Raw genomic sequence first — 20,981 nt, 5'->3', positions numbered from 1 at the left:
ATTTTTATTAACTGTTATTTCATGTTAAAAAAAAAAAAAATTATTTCGTTTAAAACTTCTACAATAACAATTGCGTTTTCATGCCTCTGTTAACATGTGATTTTTTTTCAACATTACTTGTTTTGAAATTTCTTTGTTTTTTAAGTTTATTTTTGAAATTATACTAAATTTGTTTCAATACACATTTTTTTTTTGTTTTTTTCTTATCTCAAATAATTTTATAAAGTATAGGAAATTTTAATGTATTATAGAAGAAATAGTTTTTTTTTTTCTCGTAGATTGCGTAATGTCGACAAAAGGTTCAATCGGATATAGAAACCTTTACAAATATACTTATACTATGTGTTCAAAACTGTATTGAGCTGTTGAGCTTAACCGCAGAGATACCATTAGAGTTAGTTAGTTAGTTAGTTGGTTAGTCAAAGAAGTCATTGTATGTTTGTAAGAATCCAATGAATGACAAGATGAATTTTAATCCCCTGAGAGCTCAATCGTGTTTAGGGTATCTAATATAAATCCACCTATACGGAAACGTCTCATTTACGTAAACTTGTTCCGAATAAAATTCAGAAGTGTTTTTATGTGAGAATAATCGCCCGTCAATGGCCCGTATATTCTGGCTGTTTGTGGTGGTTCTCACATATAAAACATTATCTTTTGAGAAAGAGACGAAAACCATCTACAAATATATGGTGGAGTACACTAACTTTATCCAAAGTCCACTTGTTCTCATTTACTTTTCGTTTTCTAGTTAAATTTAATTTTTGGTTATCGTTCGTTATCTTTTAAACTGTTTTATGAGGGAAGCACTATAATTTTTAATTAATGCATTAAAGTGTACATTATAAATATTACTTAGCCGAGCTAGACAGGGTGAAAGAAAGAAACGTAGATAGATAGAGAGAAAGAAAGAAAGAAAGAAAGAAAGAGAGAGAGAGAGAGAGAGAGAGAGAGAGAATAAGAGTGTAATATAAGAACTTTTTTATGTATATATAATACTAATATACATTGTCTTGTGTATATATTTTATAATTTTATAAACAATAATAATACAATGCCTTAAAATTTATAAATATTAATTGAGGCAAATTTATGTTAACAACTTTTTTTTATTATATATGTAATGATTTTTTATTTAATGAATTCCGATGTCATGTCACATTTGATGCACTTTTTTTTTTTTAATAAATAACAATTCAAATGTTGCATTAATTACTTTAACAAAAGTATAAAAAAAAAGTCTTACGCAAAAATTATAATAATAAACTACGAAATATTCAACAATTAAGAAAAAAATAAAAAACACTAAAACTACTTATATAAAAATCGAGGTATTTTGTCACTATCTGAGCATGAATTAAAAGAAAGTGATGATAAATAAAATCATTCCATTCGCCCTAATACAAATCTTATATAATTCCATTCGCATTTTTTTTCTTTTTATTGCTAGTTGTGGGCTGATCACGCAAAAAGTTTCGAGGGCTCTCGTTTCAGATAGATGTCTGCCAGGTTGCATTATTGATGAGCTGAGCATTGAAGCTGTACTATGTTTGTGTTATACGCCTATTTGAGGGGCGGATGTTAGCCATTCTTAAACTTAATTCAAGGGAGAAAATGTTTGTAAAGCTTCTGTTAAATCAATTTGTTCGGGTTTAAGAATTTGAACAATAGGTAACAGCAACGAACGGACGGAAACAATCGACCAAGATTATTCAATCGGTCAAGAATGTATACACAAATTATAGGATGTCTTATGAAAATTTCAAATAAAATTAAAACGTTAGTAATTCCGTCCTCCAGTAATGAGTATAAAAATAATATAAAGAGTAATATATGTCTAAAAGATTTCACTACGTAATATTAAATTTCTCGTTTAATTCATGCTTTTGAAATTACTTGTTTGTTTAACTTACTGTCTTCTGTCTTTTTCCCTTTTCCTAATCATTGTACTCTCTAACTATTAAATCTTGGTCAGCATAAGTTGTTAAGGCCGGTGCTGTTGTTATTGTATGATCTAACAAATTTGCAACGTTTGTATGCGATACCGAAGCAGCAGAAACACATTTTTCAGCTCGATCACCGCCATTTACTACAATCCCTGCTGTTAACTGAACATTGGTACTACTATTATTATTAAATTGATTGCTACGCAAATGCTCCAATTCATCTTGTAGACGTTGGTTGCTCAAACGCAACGTCTCATTTTCGGCAAGGCACTTTTGCAGGCTGAAAATATATGTATACCATTATTTTAATTAAAATATTTAATATGCCTCTTACAACTGTCATCTACCTTTTAATTTCCTCCTGCATAGCTTTAATGTATTCACAGGCCTTTATTAGTATTTGAGATTTTGAATCACTCGGCGGTGTACGTGTTGTTGTTTGTGGCGTTTGCTGTCGAATCTGTTGCTGTTGCATTAATAATCTAGTCGCATTGTTGTTGTTGCCATTATTTGTTTTTAGCTGTGTTTCTTTAATACCTCTAATATCTGTTGGTAACATTTCCTTTAGTTTAAATATCCAACTGTTTATTTTATCACGCCTGCGACGTTCAACTTCATTATGTGTAGCCCGGCGCTTGTCATCGCGTTTCTTATAAGCTTCCAATATGAAACCTCGCTTTGTGGGATCTTCGTGTGATGTCGTATTGGATGCGGAGGAGTTACTCGTTACAGAAATATAGTTGATGCCTTGCGCTCTATTTGCTACAGTTGCAGTAGTATTTGTTTGGCGCATTAATTGCAAGCCATTGCCAACGGGCGAAGTTTGAATTATTCGAGAATCCGGTTCTATTTTAATTGTGGTAGTTTCTGAATTTTGATTAATTGTAGAAGTTGTTGTCGTATTGGCGGTTGAGTCTATATATTCTTTGACCAAATATATTTCACAGCCCGTAGGCAATTGCACAGCATTTGTTATTAAGTTAGCTGCTGGCACGGAGTTCATAGATGTGTTAAGTAGCATAGAAGAAGAAGTATTATTAATAGTTTTGTGATTATTATTATTATTGTGAGTCTGAGTTAAAAAACGGCATTGTGGCTGTAAAGTTGTTAATAATGATTGCTGCGAAACTACTGGTGGTGGTGGAGAAGTTTGCGTAGCCACAGTATGCTCTTGTTTAATGTGCGCCAATAAAGAACTATCAATTAAGTACTCTTGAGATTCATCCGAGTTTTCATCACATATGGTTAGCAAAATGTTTGCTGGTATGGTTGTCGTTGTTGTGGCCGTAGTGTTTGAGCTGCTGTTAAACAAATAACTAAAATTGTATAGAAGATATCAAAACCCTTTTTTTAAACGGACAATTTAATACGTATTTTGTTAAATTTAATAACCTTTGTCCCCCAATGGCAGCCAAAGTAGTGCTGATGTCGTCAGTAGCGCTTAAGGCATTATTGTTGTCGTTATGGACTTGAGTATTATTTATTACTTCCAGGCGTGCTCGCTTTCGAAACTCCATTTTTCGATCATTACCTTCTTAACATTTAAATTATATATTGAATTTTTGCCTAATAAAGAACTTAACTTTAATTTTTCTCTTAACACTTTCCAGCTCTAACTTTCTTATTATAATTTTAATTATTTTGCTTTTAACATCAAGTATATGATCGGTTTTTCTTTGGAATTTTGCCTAAAAATCATTTTGTTTCGTTATGAAAACAAAACATATAATGTAACAAATTTGTAAACACAGATAATTTTACATTTTACATCATATACAAATTTTGGGAAAGATTTACGGCATTTTACAACGATGCAATATCTAAACCAAAAATGGGTACGAGATATTACATTTTTAAAACAACGCTGTACCAATGTTGCAACATACAAATATGAAAATTAATGTAAAATGCATCATTTTTAGCACATGCTCGAAAAGCACAACTCAAGGACTCAAGGAAAAGTAACAACAGAAAGCATTCTGCATGTACTAAAAAAAAAGCACAACATCTCTAGAGCACAAAATAATCGGCAAACTGAGACGTCCTTTCTTTACTTTTATTGTTTCCGTTATTAATGTAATTGTCTGCTATTAAAATTGCAAAGGAGAGAATGTTTATCTCCACATTGAATCGAGGCATATTTTGTAGCGCATATTAGTAGCATTTCGGTCCATTTTCGAGATCGATCTATGCACTTTTTAATAATTGTCTCATTTTGTAAAAATTATTATATAATACAAATTTCTAGTTTTAATCAATGTTTTACAATAAAAATTACTAAAAATTGTATTTAGCAAAATTTTAGGAATTTTTGCGACTGTCAATTTTGAAACGGAATAGTACGTAAGGTGGCACAAATAGCCAAAACTTAATTAACCTATCTACTGTGTCTGTAATTGAAAAAAAATTAACGAATAATGATAATGAAAACAAACTTCCTTTGAATTGTTTCATTTTGGATTATATTGCATATTCTATGCATAACTGCGTTGCAACAATTACTCTACAAACTAGGTTTACTTTTCATTACATTGCTGACGACCAGATACTATGAAGAGAAGTCGTCTTTCATATTGGTATTCTCGTAATGGACACCTGACTTTGCCGGTTTTCGCAAACATTTAGTGAGAAATATTTTTTGGATCAGATATAATAGCCTAAAAATCATGGAAAATTGCTTAAATGTCCATCCCCTTAATAATGTAGTCGATTTGATGCAAATAAATAAGAAAAGATTGCAAAGTTTACTTGAGAAATTGAATTGGTCTGAAGCTGATATATTAAGGGTAAATAGAAATATAACATAATATATGTTATTTTCTGATTTCAAAAAAATTACATTTTTCTGTACGCCTCAGATAATTATAGCAATTTTAAAATTATATTATAGAGCTTTAATACCAATCCGCAGGTTGAGATTAAATGCAAAACAATAAAAAATCCACAAATATCCACTTTCCCGGAAAGCTACGGATGGAAAAATTCTCTAAATCTACGTAAGTTTCCCTGCAAACATGACATCAATTTTTATTAAGGAAAGTTTGCTTTAAACTAGACACCTCTCAATTACAAGGACTGTTAAAGAATTATAAAGTAGAGGCACCACGAAATTTCGCCGAATTACAACTTAATTTTACACGGGAGGAAAAATTAAAAATATATGAACATACTATAGAAAACACGTTTAAAATAGATGAAATTGTAACCATTAAAAGGTAGAAGTATTCCAATTGTGAGAAACTTTCTAAAACATTTGTTTTACAGAAACCACAACGAAGTTTCTTTTGCCGAAATTGTTGCTGTGAAGCGTAGAGAGAAACGTAAAAAGCGTCGATATCGTACCAGCAAGCCCACTCATACAGAGGAAGTAAGAGCCTTACTGGATTTGCAAATGCAGGCCTTACGACAATACTTGAGGCAAAGAAACTATAGATACGACAACCGAGAATCACAAGCGAACGGAAAAAGCCAGAAAGAAGAAAAAGGAGTTTGCAAGAGCACAATTCGAGAATGTGACGAGAAAACGAAAGACGGAAAACGAAGTAATAGATGTGAAAAGATGTCCAAAAGAAGTGAAAGAGTGGGAAGTGGTGTGTCAGAGGGTAACAAGAGAGGAAGTAAAGATCAGTATTACCGACGTTCCTCCCGGGAATATAAGTGGTCACCCCGCAAATCAAAATCCCGTAGTAAAAGCATCGAAAAATTTCACAAAAGAAAAAGCAGTCGAAGATCAAGTTCAATAGATGAAAGAATATATTACAAGAAAAACAGAAGCCAGCCAGGACAACAAAGGGATTACTATAAAAAGACACATAGGAAATGAAAAAAATAAAGCAAAAAATTTCACGGCTAACAATAGTTTTATACATTTATTTCATTATTAGTCTCGAATATTTTATATGTGCCGGATTATAGAATAATACAATGCCATTTCTTCTTTTGCACATATACTTTTCATTCCAAGTTTTTACTTGGTAGATACCCGCGTACGCCTGTTCCAAGAAAAATTAACACCATAATTTTTAACACGCTCTTTTTTCTGCTTTTCCTCCCCATCGATGAACCAATGCCATCCATTTCTTTCACAAAATGTAATTGCCTCTTCCGGTGTATTGAAATTAACATACATGTTGGACAAGGGATCACCACTGGATAAAAAAACAATAGTATATTTCGACTTAATGGTAATGTTAAAGCACTTACGTGGAGCACCAACCCATTAAGGGATTCTCCCAACGTTCTCGGCTATCGAAATCTATTTGCCACTGGTTTACATTGTCCGTACCACTTTGCATAGCATTTTTCGGCGGTATATATATACGCACTCGACGCGTTTTTACATGTTCTTCAGGTACACCAGTAATAGGACTGATATCCACTTTGACTGGTACCGTAATATGACCCATTAATTTGGACCTCTCTTCCAACTCTTTTGGTTCAGCTAGGGCAGTTTTGACGTCTAGGATAGGAGCCTCTTTAGTATCAATAGACTTCTTCCGAGACATCAGCAATAACGAAGCCCTACGTATTTAAGGACATCTTATTATTCTATAAAATTTTCGCAAGAAATATGTTTTACCATGGTTGTATATACTTGCTCGTTTGGAATGCCGGACGTATCAACGACATTATTTAGCGAAAAACTAAATTATTTTCCCTAGTTACTGTTTATTACGTAAAATTTTTGAACAAACCAACTGTTGAACAGCTGTTCGCTGACAGTTAGTAGCATATGCTGAATAAACGATTTTTAAGCATCAAGCCAGCGATAAATAGCAAGTCTGTTATTAAGAACTAAGAAGAAGCGTTCGTGCTGAATATAACATATTGAAGATTATCAACAAGTCGTGGTTTCATAAATTTTATTTCAAAATTATTGAGGCCAAGTAACTTAGTGTTTGCGTAGCACGTTGCAAAACTGGGAAGTGGGAAAGTTTCTTCTTATCGTCTCTGTTGTTTTTAATGTGTGAAGATACAGCAGCGGTGGTTATAGATAATGGTGCATATACCGCTAAGCTTGGTTTATCCTGTCACGATGATCCGCAGATCATGCCGAATTGTATAATGAAAGCTAAGGCTGAACGACGGCGTGCATTCATAGGCAGTCAAATCGATGAATGTCGTGATGCGTCAGGCTTGTTCTATATTCTCTGCTTCCAGAAAGGCTACTTACTCAATTGGGACATACAGAAAACTGTGTGGGATTATATATTTAGTAGTGAAGGCTCAGGTATTTCTTTAGAGGACCGCAATGTTCTGGTTACTGAACCGCAGTTAAACTTTCCAAGCATACAGGAAGCTATGGTGGAGATAATCTTTGAAGAGTATCATTGTTCTGGTATACATAAAAGCACAACAGCGGACTTAGCCGCATTTAACTATTGTACCGATAGCGAAGAAACGCCTTTGCAATCTCTAAATTGCCTCGTAGTCGATGTAGGTTACAGCTTTACTCACATCGTGCCTTTTGTGTGTGGCAAAAAATTGTTGAAAGGTATACGACGAATAGATGTGGGTGGTAAAGTTCTTACAAATCATTTGAAGGAACTGATTTCGTATCGGCATTTAAATGTAATGGATGAATCATATGTAGTTAATCAAATCAAAGAAGATGTGTGCTTTGTATCAGAAAACTTTGCCAACGAAATGCTTTGCCATACAGATAAGAGGAAACGCGACGAGATTATAATGGAATACGTGTTACCAGATTTCACGTCGGTAAAACGTGGTTATGTTCGGAAAAGAGACGCCACACATAATTGTCTAGTGGATGATAGTGATCAACAATCGCTGAGACTATGTAATGAACGATTTACGGTGCCTGAATTACTTTTTCATCCCACTGATGTAGGTATAAAACAAGTGGGTATACCAGAGGCTGTTATAGATGCTCTTAAAGAATGTCCCGTCTATACTCATCATGAGTTACTGCGCAATATTTTGGTGATAGGGGGCAGTTCACTATTCGCTGGATTTATACCACGTCTAAAAGCCGAAATTAGAGCCTTAGCTGCAGACGACTTGGAGGTTTCCATAATTTTTCCTGAAGATCCGATTGCTTATGGTTGGTATGGTGGCAAGGAATTAGCTTTGAGTGATGGTTTTAAAGACATTTTACTTAAAAGAGAAGAGTACGAAGAAAATGGTTACTCGGCTTGTAATGAAAAATAATACATTTTTAGTGTTTCAATACACTTTTATTATGCACGTTTTGTTTATTTCCGCAAAATTTCGCTAAACTAAACTAAAAGTTTTAAACTAAAAACAATATTGACTTAAGCAGAGGCCTAGCATAACGAACCCTTAAGAATTACGTGGGTTCTTCTTATTGAACGAGAACAAGAAGTATGTGAACTATGTACTATTTAAGCGAAACTTCGCTTTGAAATTTTTTTTAGGAGGTTATCTTCATCCATTGAAGCTTAACTATATTCAAAATTGTTCGTATTACGCAATTAAATATTAAATGATTCTCCACAACCGCATGTACCCTTTATATTGGGATTATGGAATACAAATTCGCTGGAGAGTTTGGTTTCCACAAAGTCCATTTCGGTTCCTAAGAAGAAAGAGTGCACAAAATAAATATAATGCGCTTTACTTACTATAGTTGAGTTGTACGTCACAAGTTATATAATGACGCGAAACCCAAGCATACCTATCAAAGATAATTGTGCCTTTTTGTCGATAAAGACTTTTACACCGTCTTGTATAACTTCTTCATCAAGTTTATCTGTTAACACAATCTTACCAAAGTTAATCATTTCGATGGAATTATAAAAGCAATCTGACTAACCTTTCTCTTTGGCATAATTCAAGGTGTAAGATAAACCATTGCAACCACGCTGTCGTACACCAACTTTCAGACCTGTCTAAACAAAGAATAGTCAAAATTAAACTATATTTTAACGTTTTTAAAAAGTTGTCTCACAAATTCAGTTTGTCCTTTGAGTAAATCTTTAATGCGTTGTACCGCAGCTGGAGTCTTAAAAAATAAATTGCGTTTTCATTATACAATTTTTTTCATCTGACGGTTTAATTGCACTTACTAATGTTAGAGCTGCTTTGGTTGGTGTAAATTTACGGCCTTTCAATGCTTTTACGGTAGCTGTAGCTACTACTTTTGTAGCCATATTTTAAATATTATTTTCAATTTTATTTAACGAATCTTCCAAAAATTTATATACCTCTCTACGTTAAACTAAAAGTATAAAATTTGTAAACACTGAAATTCATTCAATACGAAAGAGAAGTCAGCTGCTGCCCTTTCGGGCGACAAGCACAAATGAGCATAGGCTCTTTAAATGAAAGATAGACAAGAAGAAATATTGTGTTCACCGTTTTGTTATCAATTAAAAAGTTTCCTCTTATTTCAAATATTTTCGGAAATTTTAGCTAAATCATAGCGTAGAAATCATTTCAATCAACAATCAAAAATAAAAAATATGTTAAAAATTAATATTTCACATTTTTCTGACTGGTAACATTTTGTTGTTTACATATGTTAGCTTTTAATGTTGGTAATGTCGTTTGTCACTTGATTCTTCTTATTTGTTCAATTTATTTTGTGTGCTCTACTCTGGGTTAATTAAAATCAATTGAAAATGATTAAAATGTTTCATAGAATCTTCGTTTTAATTCTATAAATTAACTAAACGCATTTATTTCCATAATCGAAACGTTAATATTGCCACCAATTTAAACTCTATTTGCGAATTTTTATTGATTTTTATTTTGGTGTGAAGTTACAAGTGTTTCTAATTATATTTTGGTTTAGTTAGAAGTCGCCTATGTGCCTCAAGTGAAGGAGAGTGTACACAATATGAATCAATCAGTATCAGGTGAATTCAAAGATAAACATTAAAGTATAGACTATTACTCCAATTTCATCTAAAACGCCTTCAAACAAATATATCAGTGAAGAACAAATAAAATTAATTAATTAATAGCACTTTTCGCCAAAGGGTTAAGAAAAAAGTAACTTTATTTATAGTAAAGTATACAATTCACAAGCCCTTCTAGGGCCAATTTAAGTGCCTTCAAGTGCGCGTGAGAGCATACATTATTTTCTCCTCGACGACATGTGCATTGCCGCTACTCTTAGAAAAAAGATTTTATATTACTTTTGTGTTTTCCTTCAAACCATATATACGCACTTTTACGTTGCAACTTTTCTCAAACACTCAAAATATAACAACAGCATGTGATTAATTGTTGTTTTTATTATAATTGAAATATGATAGTTTTTTATTTCTTTTTATTTTAGTATCAAATTTTGTGTTTTAATTTTAGAAAATTAAAGAAGATATAAAACCAATTAATTGGACCAAAGATCGTTGTAGCTCACGAATGCGCGTCTCTTATAGTTCCTATTAAGTTGTTAAGTACGGTATTAACAAATTTAGTAAAATCATGGATAATGATACTGATAATGAACAAGAGGTCTTATGCGAGAAAATTATAAATGATTTGCACGCTGTCTTTATCAAGGATTCTGCTGTGTAAGTATAGCTAAAATTTATATTTACTTTAGTAACAGGGACTTATATATGCAGTTAAAATTTTGCGCTCTTTATTTTTGTGTTAACTCCCAAAACTTCTGCAGACACTTTTGAATTTCGCTTTTGCTCATAACCGTCAACCAAATTGAATAAAAATTTATTCTACTCTGCTTTCTGACAAACGAGATTTTCCGTCTCGAGTAGATTACTGATGCATTATTAGCTTAGATGAAGGTTCTTTGTTTTCGTATAGAATCGCGGCGAATAAACAAGGCTCTTTTCGGCGACTGGAGTTTTACATTTCAGTTAAGTGAAAAATATTTCAACTTTTTTGAATATTCTTTATTTTGACATTGAAGTTTATTTTGAGTTGAGCGCAAGCTACATTAGGAGTATATAAAATGACCCCATTCGCGAAAAATAAATTAACCAGGGTTTTTAAACAAAAACAGACACGCATCGGAGCCGGAACTTTTTTAGCTGAAAAAAAGGTATTACTTTTAAAAGACGGATGGATATCTACTCATTTTTTTTAGACATTACTCTGCTAATTTGATATATTGCAGGATATTTCAAATTGGAACCATATCTTAATGTCATTAAAGGGAATGAAATATCCCTCAGTAACTCCTCAGCACTCCTTATTGGAATATATTTGATCATTTTATTAGAAAGACTGTGGAAGTAATTTTGCAAAAATACTTTAAATAACAATTTATGCCTCTTTAGGGATTATTTCCGGTATTAAGAGAATGTTTTTTCTGTAGGTTTTCTTTGTAAAAACTTAGTCTCACTTCCCTCCCGATATCATTTTATATATATATTTTCTTATGTTTATTTAAATTTCTATATAAAATATTTTTCTGCACTAAATAAATTGAAATTTTTTTGTATAATTTTCTTCGCAATACTTTCCCTCATCCTGAATTATTTAAAACGATGTAAAAAAGTTGCACTTAACAATTTCAATTGGGATTTGAAAGAGAATAAACCAACCAATATATTGAAACGCCATGAACTTGATAAAATGATATCGCAAAACAGAAAAGAGTTTTACACTGTACACATATCACCTGATCAACATCATTATCACTTCACAATGCCGTATGTTACACGCAACTTCCCTTTTTCTCTTTTATAGGTCTTCTTTTGAAATAATCCCGACAATGTTGAATCGCAATAAATCGCCAGTTATACACGTTGAACATAATTTGGGTTTAGAATCGTGGTGTGCGAAACATGTTTATGATCATGCGCACAATATGTTAATGAATATAAAAAAATCGGCACAGCAACATCAGCGTTATTTGCAAGAGAACGATGTGCTACTTAAGTACCTGAATGTAGCTTTACTAATTAATCCTGATGTCACTACTTTCTGGCATCTAAGACGTCAATTAGTGCAAAAAACTCGCCTGAAAATGAATCGTGAATTAAAGTTCTCAGTTTTAGTGTTAAGTAAAAAACCGAAATCAAGTGAAGCTTTCGCCTATCGTCGATGGTTATTCTCATTTCAAAGTGAGTGCCGTTGCCTACTAAGGAGAATGAAAAAATGAAATAGTGTTACTTTTCGTAGGTGTGGAATCGATTGATTGGCATCTGGAAATTGGCATTTGTGAACGTTGTGCTGATCGCAGTGCTAGCAATTATCATGCCTGGTCTCATCGTCAATGGATACTTCAGAACGCTCCCAGCTTATTATCTTCGGAAATAATACGTTCGGAAAAGTTTATGCGCAAACATATTAGTGACTACAGTAGCTATCATTATCGTCAATTGGTAATCTTATACGCTTACCGCAACTGTTATTATGATACGAATGATTTATATCACTTGTCTGATTTGAAAGAATTGCTCGCTTATTATCTGGTAGCTGATGTTCATACACCGTCGGAAATATTGCAAGTGATGCTGCCGGGTATCGATAATACAGCAGTGGGTGAGGATCGCCTTAACTCTTTTTTGTATTGTTGTAATCTTGCTGCACATGATATGCGTTTATGCGATGATCAGAAAAACATGTACGGGGAACGCGAATCGTTTGAATTGCATCGTCGAGTCTGCCTGAAGTTTATTATCGAGCAAGATGTCTGCCTGCTCAGCGGTCACTTACAAGGGAAATATTCCCCTCCAACTTCACCTAAACGACAAGAACAATTTAATCAAGAATTTCGTCAATTCAGTTACGATGCTTACGAATTCTTGGCAGCAGTTAAGCGATCGGAAAGACTTTTAGGTGCTAAACATCGAAAGTGGTGCTCGTTGTTTTTAGGTTTTCAATACAACGAGGATGAACCAGAAGAGAGTTTTTAAAAAATTTTGTAGCTGTGTAATGCTATTCTTCATTTATATTCTCATAACTATAAGTGCGTTAAGGTCATACATTTTCTAATTGCAATTTTGTCAGGTTTTAAATCAATCAATCGTTTTCAAAATCTAACAGAAATGGCTTTATTCTGTTGCATGTTTACAAAATCTTTGATTTGATCTCACTCACATAAAACCGGGTCGAAATATACTTGACCCTACAATTCAAGAGTGTGAAGTTATATTTAAATTTAACTAGCAAAGACGCAAACCAAAAAATGGGAACAGAGCTCTGTTAAGCAGTTAACAGAGCTTGTTAAATGAAGTCTCGGAGATATTTAAAGCAAAATTTAGTTAAAATAGGACTTTTTCAGGATTTTTTTTTTTAATATTATGACAAAAATACCACTTTATCTTAATTAATTAAAATCTAGTATAAAAAGGTCTTTTTACTATATGAAATACAAGGCTGAAAAAGTGAAAATTTACTTAACCACTATGACCAAACCAAGTGCTGCGAACAAAAGAAACTAATATCACGTGAATCCTTGATCAATGGCCATTCCAACGGTATATCACATTTATAAAGATTCCTTGGGAAAAATTTTTTATGACAGTTTGAAAATTTGTTCTAACTAAATTTTGCTTTAAATATCTCCGAGACTTCATTTAACAAAGCTTTGTTAACTGCTTAACAGAGCTCTGTTAACATTCTTTTTGGTTTGTGTCTTTGCTAGTTAAATTTAAATATAACTTCACACCCTTCTACAATTCTTTATCAAAAAAAGCAAAAAACAGAGAAAAGTGTTCTCTTAAATTGAATGACACGTTCTTTTCTCCAAAATGGAGAAAAGAACAAAAATTTACCTATAATTTTTCTTATTCTTTGAATGTGCGCGCGCGCGTGTGTGTGTCTGTTACGCCTAATTTTGCCCTTTTCGAGAGATTTCAACGGGTACTAAAAATTCAGTTAAGGATATTGTGCGTTTTCTTTTTAACTTTTAGGACATTTTTTAGTTTTAGCTTCTCACACTTTTATATTGAATAATTTTCCAGGAATATATTTAAAAATTATTTTTGCAATAAGTACATTATTAATATTATAAGTAATTATTTAAATAGAAATTACAAAGTAAATCTAGTAATATAAAAAACTACATTCAAATATGAAACAAATAAGCATTAAAAATTTTGAAAAAATTTGGATAATTTGTTTTGGAGCGGCATTAAAAGCTACCACCGCATTTTTGAAGAAATCGCATGACGGCTATGGTGAAACATGCTGTACGTATTTGCCCGCAAGGGCGATTCCTGATCTGACCTGGTTTATCGCCGAATATTACATCTAATTGGAAAGGATGGCGCTTACTAGTGTGAGTCTAATTGTTTTTGAATATGAACTGAATGAGTGGAACTCCTTGTGAGCCCTTCAAAGCGCCCGCTATACTGCCCAATACTTGTTTACGACAAAAAACATAGTACATTCACTTATATATGGGAAGAGAATTATTGACTAAATAATTAAGCTAGATTTTTAATTTTCAGACTTTTTCATTCTTTGCAAGCTGATTTAGTTGAATTTGGAGACGTCTTCACAATACATTGATCGGATAAGCATACAAATTTCTATTTTTTTATTTATATAGCTAATAAAGTGAATAATTAAAGTCAGCTATTGCTTACAACATTCGTGTATCAACCTTGCCACTCTTGTACATTTTTGAAATATTTATCACACTTGTCATACTCATATATGTTTCAATTTCGAATGTTTCGTATATTTATGTTGGTATCAGCATCTACGTTCCAAAATGTTCCCAAATATATTTTATTCTAAGCGTATTGCATTTTAAATCTCCGTACTTTTTTAGTGAGAAGAATTCCTATTGTGACTGCTTGTCTCCATCATTAGCATGAGTTGAAATGAAACAGTATATTTTTAAGAAGAGAATCTTATCAAGCAAAGTCATGACGTATAAATAGTCTTAAATTGTTTATTACTTCATTAAAGAAATTCAAGTTATATATCATTCGAAGAATAACATTTTATTTTTAAAATTGAAAGTTAGAAACAGAATGCTGATTACGTTGTAAGCTTGCGAGGACTTGAAGGATTCAATACAAATTAATTGTATTGAGAATAGATCTTCCCTATCGAGAAGGCCCCTCGAGGACTGCACACTCTCTTCTTTACAGGTATATTGCTTTTAATAGCCTTAGCAACAACATTTAATACTTCAATGAATTTTAGCTTATAGGTATTGTTGCTGTTGAAAAATTTAACATAAATCTTAGATGATATTATTTCTTCAATTGTCTTAACGTAAATAAAGAATGAGCATGAAATGCTTGTAAAATATTTTAATTTAATGGGGTTTTCACTATCTCTCGCGATGTTACGTAGCTCTAAAACAAAAAACATTTATTATGAAAATATATTTAATACTTATTACTCATTCAAGTAAGCTTAAATTTTCTTAGATTTCTTGGGTGCAAAGTCGACAAATTTCGATTACTATATTACTATCCATACTATGATGCCGGTAAGCGTTAAAACAAATCGATACTATGATGCTGGCAAGTAATCAAAGAGCAAAGAAAATTTTACAACGAATTGCGTTAATAAAACAAAATAATCCAACTTGATGTATTATTATTATTTTGAAGCGATTCGTCTAAATGTTATTAAATCGTCTAATATTTAAAGAATGATAAAAAGAATTCACAACTGACATCTTTAAAAATTTACTTATTAGAAAATTTTGCACGATTAGTAGTAACACAATGGAGCTGATTAGTTATCAGACAGCCCTGTTAAAAAACTACTCATTTTCTAAAACTGGTGCCGTGTGTGGTTTATATTTCCACAAGAAGCACCCTGTGAAATACAAATAAATTGCAACTGTACTCTTCTTTTTTTTCTTATAAAAGTTTCTTTTCAGTATTAATAATATTGAAGTTGCTATCATAACAATATGGCTTTAGCTCCAAGATTTCTACGTAATTTAATCCTTCAATCATCTAAGGTAAACTAATGTAAAATATTTCCGATTAGCAGAGAATAAATTACGTAAATATTATGCAGCTACGTTATTCAAGTTATCTGTCCTCGAAAGAAGTCCAGCCATTGCAAAAATATCCCGAAGTTGAAATAGTTAAAAATCCCCCGGAATGGAAATATGTTGAGCGTTTGTTACCCAAAGAAGTGATACCAAAACCATTACAAAAAGCTGAGTATCACTCAGGTTGGAAACCGCCAACGGTGGATTTGCGTAACATCGATCAATTCAAATACTATGTAGCACGTACAAAAAACTATATGCTACCCGTCTACTTAAAGCAAACATTCCGGGGCCAAAGAAGAGTAACAGTTGTAAGACGTATACAAGGCAATCTTTGGGAATTAGAACGTGAAATCCGGGAATTAGTAGAAAAAGCGCGGAACGGCCGGGTATGCGCTACTCGCGTAAACGAAATGAGCGGTCAAGTGCAAATCCATGGCGATTATGTCGATATAATAAGAGAATATTTGAAGTCAAAAGGTTATTAAAAGCTTTATTCTCTTTTTCCTTAAGATTAGTTTTTTTAATATTGCCATTGGAAAATAAAAGAAGGGAATACAATTTATTAACATTTAACTTAAAAACTATAAGCAAAAAAGAAAAGGTATGAAGAAGGTTTAAATCACACGAACTGTCTTGAATAAATTTATACAGTTTACAGTCAAGTGTTCGAAACGGAAACAGCACTGCCAACCAATGTCGAACGTTTCAATGCTTTACGAATTGTGGTCCAGTCTTCCAGTATATCTTCTTCATACAGCATATATACAATATAAGGGCCTGAAACGGTAACCGCTTTTTTACGCGCTGGCCCCCGTACTTTACTATGACGTTTATCCGTACCCCAATCGTCCCACGATATGTCAACATTGTGACGATCTTCTTCCAACCGACGTATTTTCTCCATTAAATCGTCGTAGATCTGATCCAATGCTAACTGTTTTTCACTCTAAAGACAAAACGAAATTCTATATTTTGATTGTTGGAGGATTTTAGCTACCAAACCTCAAAATTTTGTTGAGCAGCCTGTTCTTCACTAACAAATTTATGCTCAATATTCTCTAGGCGATAACGTCTTAGTATCTCAGCTACTTCTATGCGATTGCGATAGACTTTGTCTAATTCTTTTAGAGGCTGTAAGTATTCTTCAGAGCGGCCATTGCGGACGTCGACCAGTTGACGTTCAATTTGATTTATACGCTCGAAATAGTACTGTTCCCGTAATTGGCTGAATTGTCGTTCCAAATGAGCTGCATTATGAATCAAGCAAACAAAAAAAGGAGAAAATTTTGCAGTTATATTAGATTCTGATAGTACAGCTTTTTTACCTAAATTTTCTAAACATTCATTGCGTCTTCTTTCAATCTCGTTAGCATCCATTTCCGACGAATCGTCGGAATCAATTTCATTGGCTTCTTCATCGCTCGACTCATGAGGCTGACTGGAATTGCTACGCTCGGTTTCAGCCGCGGACACATCACCTTCTGCGTCAGATTCACCATTTTTAACAGGCATTGTGTTACGTATTGAAGGGTTCAGTTTCCCCTTATAAACCGCGTTCTCACAATCGTATCGCAAAATTTTTGAGGTTCAAAAGGTTTTCTAACAATTTTCTATTTTGTGCTCATTAATTGTTTATGTATTTTCATATTAATTCACATTTTTAAAACGATTTCATTTCTTTTTTTTACTCACTACTTCACAATCAATGATATCAATGCCGAGTTTTACTTGTTTTATATATTTTCCGTAGAAGCTATTAAATGGCATTAAAACTTATAAACCTATAAATCGAAGACTTTTCAATTATTGCGAAATAAAAGTAAGTTTACCGTACAAATTTTATAGATATAAGATTCGTTACCCACAAAAATAAAGTGTATCTAATGATATCACTTTGATACAAATTTCTATTAGTGTTTTCTTGATCAAGCGTTTTCTTTTAATGCGTACGTTGCCATATATTTTTTAAAAAGAAATGCAAGGTGTGCGGTTCTTCAAGTAAAAAGCGAATACTGTAGATCTGTACCGTTGTATTTGTTATAGCGTTCCGTACATAGGCACTGATAGGTGATTGCTTTTTTTGGATAAATAACTTCTGAGTGATAAATACTATAAGATGCCACGTTAACCCATATTATTTGATAAGATTGATTAACGAAGTCGATGTAAATATAAATAAATCCACATATATAAACAATAAATAAAAGAAACACATCCTTAAAAAAAACAATGTAAAAGGAAATTAAATTTTTCATTGACTAATGAAACGGAGAACGAAAACAATTAGGGCGACAATAATGTTTCCTTTCGTTTAGAGATGTTTTTAAAATTGCGATGACACATCAGTTCAGACTTTTTTGCAGTTTGATTATTTACTTCCTCATCTTCTTTTTAAATATTATTTTAAGATAAGTTTTCAAATACATAAATCTATGACATGTTCGGGATTGCATCATCACAAACTCTATTATTTTCTATTTATTTATGCAATCAGTGTGACATAAACATCCCTGTTTTTTGTTGGCAACCGTGAATGATGCTTTCAAAGTAATTGTGAATAATTATCCGAAGATAATTTTGCAAAGTTTACCTTTGTTTAATAAAGTGAAAATAAAAAAGTCAGATATTGTGGAAAAATCGAAGAGGTGGTTTCTTTTTTTTTTTTAATTTCAGAAATGGCGACGGATGAAGAAATTATGAAAGAGATGCTCGGTGAGTCTTTATGAATTATTTATAAAGGGTAAATTGAGATAAATTTCAATAACGGGGCTTCCCGGTAATGGTGATATTCGTCTCTAGAAAGGGCTACCAATCCTGCAAAGGATTCTGTAGATCAAATGGCAGTACAAATGTTCTGCCTGATCGTAAGAAGCAATGCGGACTTAGTCAATAAGGCGCACGATTTACTAACTATAAAAATGTTTTCTACCAGCAGCTTGGAAGCGTTAAGGGCTGTAGGGGTAAGAGGGTTGCTATTTTAACCAACTAATTTTATATTTTCTTTCGATATACTGCTTGTTAGCTTTTAGAAGAGTGCATGTCAAAATGCGGAGCAGAATTCCAAAAGAAAACCGCAAAGTTTACGTTCCTTAATAAACTGATACAATTGGTAATAGATCGTCATAGCGGGCCCGCTACCAGTGTGGAGGTGAAAAAACGCGTTATGGATTGTTTATTGTTGTGGACATTGGAGCATTCGGATAAAACGAAAATACGTGAAGCCTATGATAATTTGAAAAAGCAAGTGAATTTCGAGCATGGTAATTTAACACCTTCAGTCGCTTGGGAGAAACGGGAAAGTATTTTGGGCAAAGATGACGATTTAGTGGCCAAATTATTAAAACAAGGTGGCGAAGAGAATTATAAAAAAGTTAATCTACTGATACAACATCGTTTCAATCAAGAAGCAAAACGATTGGAACTAATGCGTGAGCATAAAATTAAACTTAGGGAAATACAAAACACTATAGACTTATTAAATGAAATGCTAGACAACTATTCACCGGAATTAGTAAATAATGACGACAGAGACACTTTACGTTTATTGTACGAAAGCTGCGGCGGTTCAAAGTATAAATTGAAATTGTTGCAAGATTCAAAATGGGAATTCGATGAGGCGACGATAGGTAAATTGAAATGGATGAAGTAACCTTATCAATAATGCGTTATTTTTTTTCGTTCTGTTATTATAGAGGATACTTTCCACGTTTACAGTTTGCTGGTTAATTGCATGGGACGGTACGATAATATAATAAATGGTACAACAGTAGACAATATTGCAACTAATAACAATGCGAAAACAATTGACACCACCACAATAGACGATACAAACATTCTTCAAGATCTGATTGGAGACACCTCCATGACCAAATCGTTCGATGCAAAAATGGTAACCCCAACTGACACTATTAGTGAATTAACGGATATTTTCGCCAATGTGGAAGCTAAGAAAGAAGACGTCCTGGAATACTCAACAACCAGCTATCCCGGGGATTTATTAGAGTCTCTAGACCTTTTAGAGCCTATAAGTGTTTTCGAAAGCAAAGTAAATGTAAGCATACCAACCATTAACGATGTGGAAAAAGCTAAACCAGAGGATTTTAAAGGATTAAAGGAAATTGATAAATTAAGCGAAGACTTATTGAAAGAAAATTTAAAAACTGAAAATCGTTTATCAAGCTTTAAAAAGTAAACTGTTAAAAGACAGCATTATTGCTAAACAATAACACTTTTTCAATTGCTTCTTATATTTTAGGGAACCTGAGAAAGTTACGCTTAATGATCTGGCAAAAGAAAGAACACATTCCTCTTTTAATGCAACGTCAATTCGACAGAAAGGAATGCTGCCGATAATGTCGCATAAAACATTGGACACAAAGGCTAAGGATATATTAATTGATCACATTCTTCAAATTGACGACGATAATTTGAAAAAAGACACAAGTTCATTCACCACTACCAATAATAGCAACTTGAAAGAGGAGGAGCGCGAACAGGTACCGGAACCTGTACTACCTGTGCCGGAAAGCTTATGTGATATTTTCGTAGATTTGGATCAAGTGACGCCTTTAACTGAAGGTGAACGATGTATGATTGATGATGAAGATATGAAAATCGTATTGAACTTTACCGCTGATCGTCCAGGGCCAAATGTTTCTGTTATGGTCCTAACTGCTATTAATAAATCCCGTTCATTTATAAAAGAATTCCGGTTTCAGGCTGGCGTTAAGAAAGTAAAAATTTCCCAAAATGTAAATTTAAAAGTATTTGTTAAAGCAAGATTATTTCAGCCTTGTAAAGTGCGCTTGTTGCCTGCCACTGATACTGTAATGATGGCAACTAAACCGTTTCGTCCTGCTGCTTCCATTAACCAAGTTATTTTGCTATTTAATCCTACGTACAGACCTATCGATCTTGTTGGTATTATTCAATATAAAGTCAACGAAGATCCCGACGCTTTTAGTGAACCTTTGGTCGTTAAAGACATAAAGTTTGTGGAATAAGGATTCAGTGAAGTGATTTATTATCATGCGTTCGATGCGAATGAAATATTCTTTTTTAATCTTTTTTATAAGTTATTACAAATTTATTTTTAATTCATATTTTCATATATCTCCCCTTAAAAAAATACATAAAAATGTGAAACATTTTGTTATTATTTT

At 32.9% G+C, this 20,981-nt stretch overlaps 9 protein-coding genes across 16 annotated transcripts; 5 read left to right on the top strand and 4 right to left on the bottom strand.

Moving 5' to 3' along the window:
- Positions 1-203: 203 nt before the first annotated feature.
- On the bottom strand, positions 204-3,559 carry LOC119637169 (upstream stimulatory factor 1). 2 transcript variants are annotated; one of them, XM_038033018.1, is made up of 4 exons: positions 3,339-3,559; positions 2,294-3,262; positions 1,914-2,226; positions 204-864 (listed from the first exon to the last, which is right to left on the bottom strand). In XM_038033018.1, exons 1-3 carry the CDS (start codon positions 3,461-3,463, stop codon positions 1,938-1,940), a joined length of 1,383 nt encoding a protein of 460 aa, XP_037888946.1. In that variant the 5' UTR covers positions 3,464-3,559; the 3' UTR covers positions 204-864; positions 1,914-1,937. The 2 variants fall into 2 exon arrangements, with proteins under 2 accessions (XP_037888946.1, XP_037888945.1); XM_038033017.1 differs by lacking the exon at positions 204-864 and having other exon boundaries at positions 1,256-2,226.
- Positions 3,560-4,216: 657 nt separating this feature from the next.
- On the top strand, positions 4,217-5,799 carry LOC119637112 (arginine/serine-rich coiled-coil protein 2). 2 transcript variants are annotated; one of them, XM_038032940.1, is made up of 5 exons: positions 4,219-4,285; positions 4,461-4,732; positions 4,837-4,942; positions 5,002-5,161; positions 5,211-5,799. In XM_038032940.1, exons 2-5 carry the CDS (start codon positions 4,613-4,615, stop codon positions 5,767-5,769), a joined length of 945 nt encoding a protein of 314 aa, XP_037888868.1. In that variant the 5' UTR covers positions 4,219-4,285; positions 4,461-4,612; the 3' UTR covers positions 5,770-5,799. The 2 variants fall into 2 exon arrangements, with proteins under 2 accessions (XP_037888867.1, XP_037888868.1); XM_038032939.1 differs by having other exon boundaries at positions 4,217-4,732.
- Positions 5,788-6,667, bottom strand: LOC119637113 (NADH dehydrogenase [ubiquinone] iron-sulfur protein 4, mitochondrial). The gene is made up of 3 exons (XM_038032941.1): positions 6,526-6,667; positions 6,150-6,467; positions 5,788-6,094 (listed from the first exon to the last, which is right to left on the bottom strand). Exons 1-3 carry the CDS (start codon positions 6,573-6,575, stop codon positions 5,914-5,916), a joined length of 549 nt encoding a protein of 182 aa, XP_037888869.1. The 5' UTR covers positions 6,576-6,667; the 3' UTR covers positions 5,788-5,913.
- Positions 6,668-6,747: 80 nt separating this feature from the next.
- On the top strand, positions 6,748-8,139 carry LOC119637106 (actin-related protein 6). Its single transcript, XM_038032934.1, has one exon. The coding sequence runs from the start codon at positions 6,909-6,911 to the stop codon at positions 8,115-8,117; it is 1,209 nt and encodes a 402-aa protein (XP_037888862.1). The 5' UTR covers positions 6,748-6,908; the 3' UTR covers positions 8,118-8,139.
- Positions 8,140-8,382: 243 nt separating this feature from the next.
- Positions 8,383-9,255, bottom strand: LOC119637107 (iron-sulfur cluster assembly 1 homolog, mitochondrial). Its single transcript, XM_038032935.1, has 5 exons — positions 8,996-9,255; positions 8,878-8,931; positions 8,743-8,818; positions 8,605-8,679; positions 8,383-8,505 (listed from the first exon to the last, which is right to left on the bottom strand). The coding sequence occupies exons 1-5, from the start codon at positions 9,077-9,079 to the stop codon at positions 8,402-8,404; spliced, it is 393 nt and encodes a 130-aa protein (XP_037888863.1). The 5' UTR covers positions 9,080-9,255; the 3' UTR covers positions 8,383-8,401.
- A 249-nt stretch (positions 9,256-9,504) lies between these two features.
- On the top strand, positions 9,505-13,436 carry LOC119637115 (protein prenyltransferase alpha subunit repeat-containing protein 1). Of its 3 annotated transcripts, none has more exons than XM_038032946.1 (4): positions 9,505-9,717; positions 10,239-10,447; positions 11,589-11,965; positions 12,024-13,436. In XM_038032946.1, exons 2-4 carry the CDS (start codon positions 10,359-10,361, stop codon positions 12,758-12,760), a joined length of 1,203 nt encoding a protein of 400 aa, XP_037888874.1. In that variant the 5' UTR covers positions 9,505-9,717; positions 10,239-10,358; the 3' UTR covers positions 12,761-13,436. The 3 variants fall into 3 exon arrangements, with proteins under 3 accessions (XP_037888874.1, XP_037888872.1, XP_037888873.1); XM_038032944.1 differs by having other exon boundaries at positions 9,505-9,787; XM_038032945.1 differs by having other exon boundaries at positions 9,505-9,787; positions 10,213-10,447.
- A 469-nt stretch (positions 13,437-13,905) lies between these two features.
- Positions 13,906-16,348, top strand: LOC119637176 (probable 39S ribosomal protein L49, mitochondrial). 3 transcript variants are annotated; one of them, XM_038033032.1, is made up of 3 exons: positions 13,906-14,950; positions 15,686-15,780; positions 15,840-16,348. In XM_038033032.1, the coding sequence occupies exons 2-3, from the start codon at positions 15,730-15,732 to the stop codon at positions 16,302-16,304; spliced, it is 516 nt and encodes a 171-aa protein (XP_037888960.1). In that variant the 5' UTR covers positions 13,906-14,950; positions 15,686-15,729; the 3' UTR covers positions 16,305-16,348. The 3 variants fall into 3 exon arrangements, with proteins under 3 accessions (XP_037888960.1, XP_037888959.1, XP_037888958.1); XM_038033031.1 differs by having other exon boundaries at positions 13,906-15,297; XM_038033030.1 differs by having other exon boundaries at positions 13,906-15,780.
- A 106-nt stretch (positions 16,349-16,454) lies between these two features.
- Positions 16,455-18,006, bottom strand: LOC119637175 (breast cancer metastasis-suppressor 1-like protein). The gene is made up of 3 exons (XM_038033028.1): positions 17,145-18,006; positions 16,822-17,066; positions 16,455-16,765 (listed from the first exon to the last, which is right to left on the bottom strand). Exons 1-3 carry the CDS (start codon positions 17,329-17,331, stop codon positions 16,478-16,480), a joined length of 720 nt encoding a protein of 239 aa, XP_037888956.1. The 5' UTR covers positions 17,332-18,006; the 3' UTR covers positions 16,455-16,477.
- Positions 18,007-18,368: 362 nt separating this feature from the next.
- On the top strand, positions 18,369-20,933 carry LOC119637102 (ADP-ribosylation factor-binding protein GGA3). Of its 2 annotated transcripts, XM_038032928.1 has the most exons (7): positions 18,369-18,531; positions 18,619-18,779; positions 18,842-19,247; positions 19,311-19,445; positions 19,512-20,007; positions 20,075-20,552; positions 20,610-20,933. In XM_038032928.1, exons 1-7 carry the CDS (start codon positions 18,495-18,497, stop codon positions 20,820-20,822), a joined length of 1,926 nt encoding a protein of 641 aa, XP_037888856.1. In that variant the 5' UTR covers positions 18,369-18,494; the 3' UTR covers positions 20,823-20,933. The 2 variants fall into 2 exon arrangements, with proteins under 2 accessions (XP_037888856.1, XP_037888855.1); XM_038032927.1 differs by having other exon boundaries at positions 18,842-19,445.
- The last annotated feature ends 48 nt before the right edge of the window (positions 20,934-20,981 follow it).

This window comes from Glossina fuscipes, unplaced genomic scaffold (assembly GCF_014805625.2).
Source record: "Glossina fuscipes isolate IAEA_lab_2018 unplaced genomic scaffold, Yale_Gfus_2 43, whole genome shotgun sequence".
Lineage (NCBI taxonomy): Eukaryota > Metazoa > Arthropoda > Insecta > Diptera > Glossinidae > Glossina > Glossina fuscipes.
Note: the sequence above shows the minus strand (reverse complement) of the source record. Positions and strands in the feature narration are given on the sequence as shown.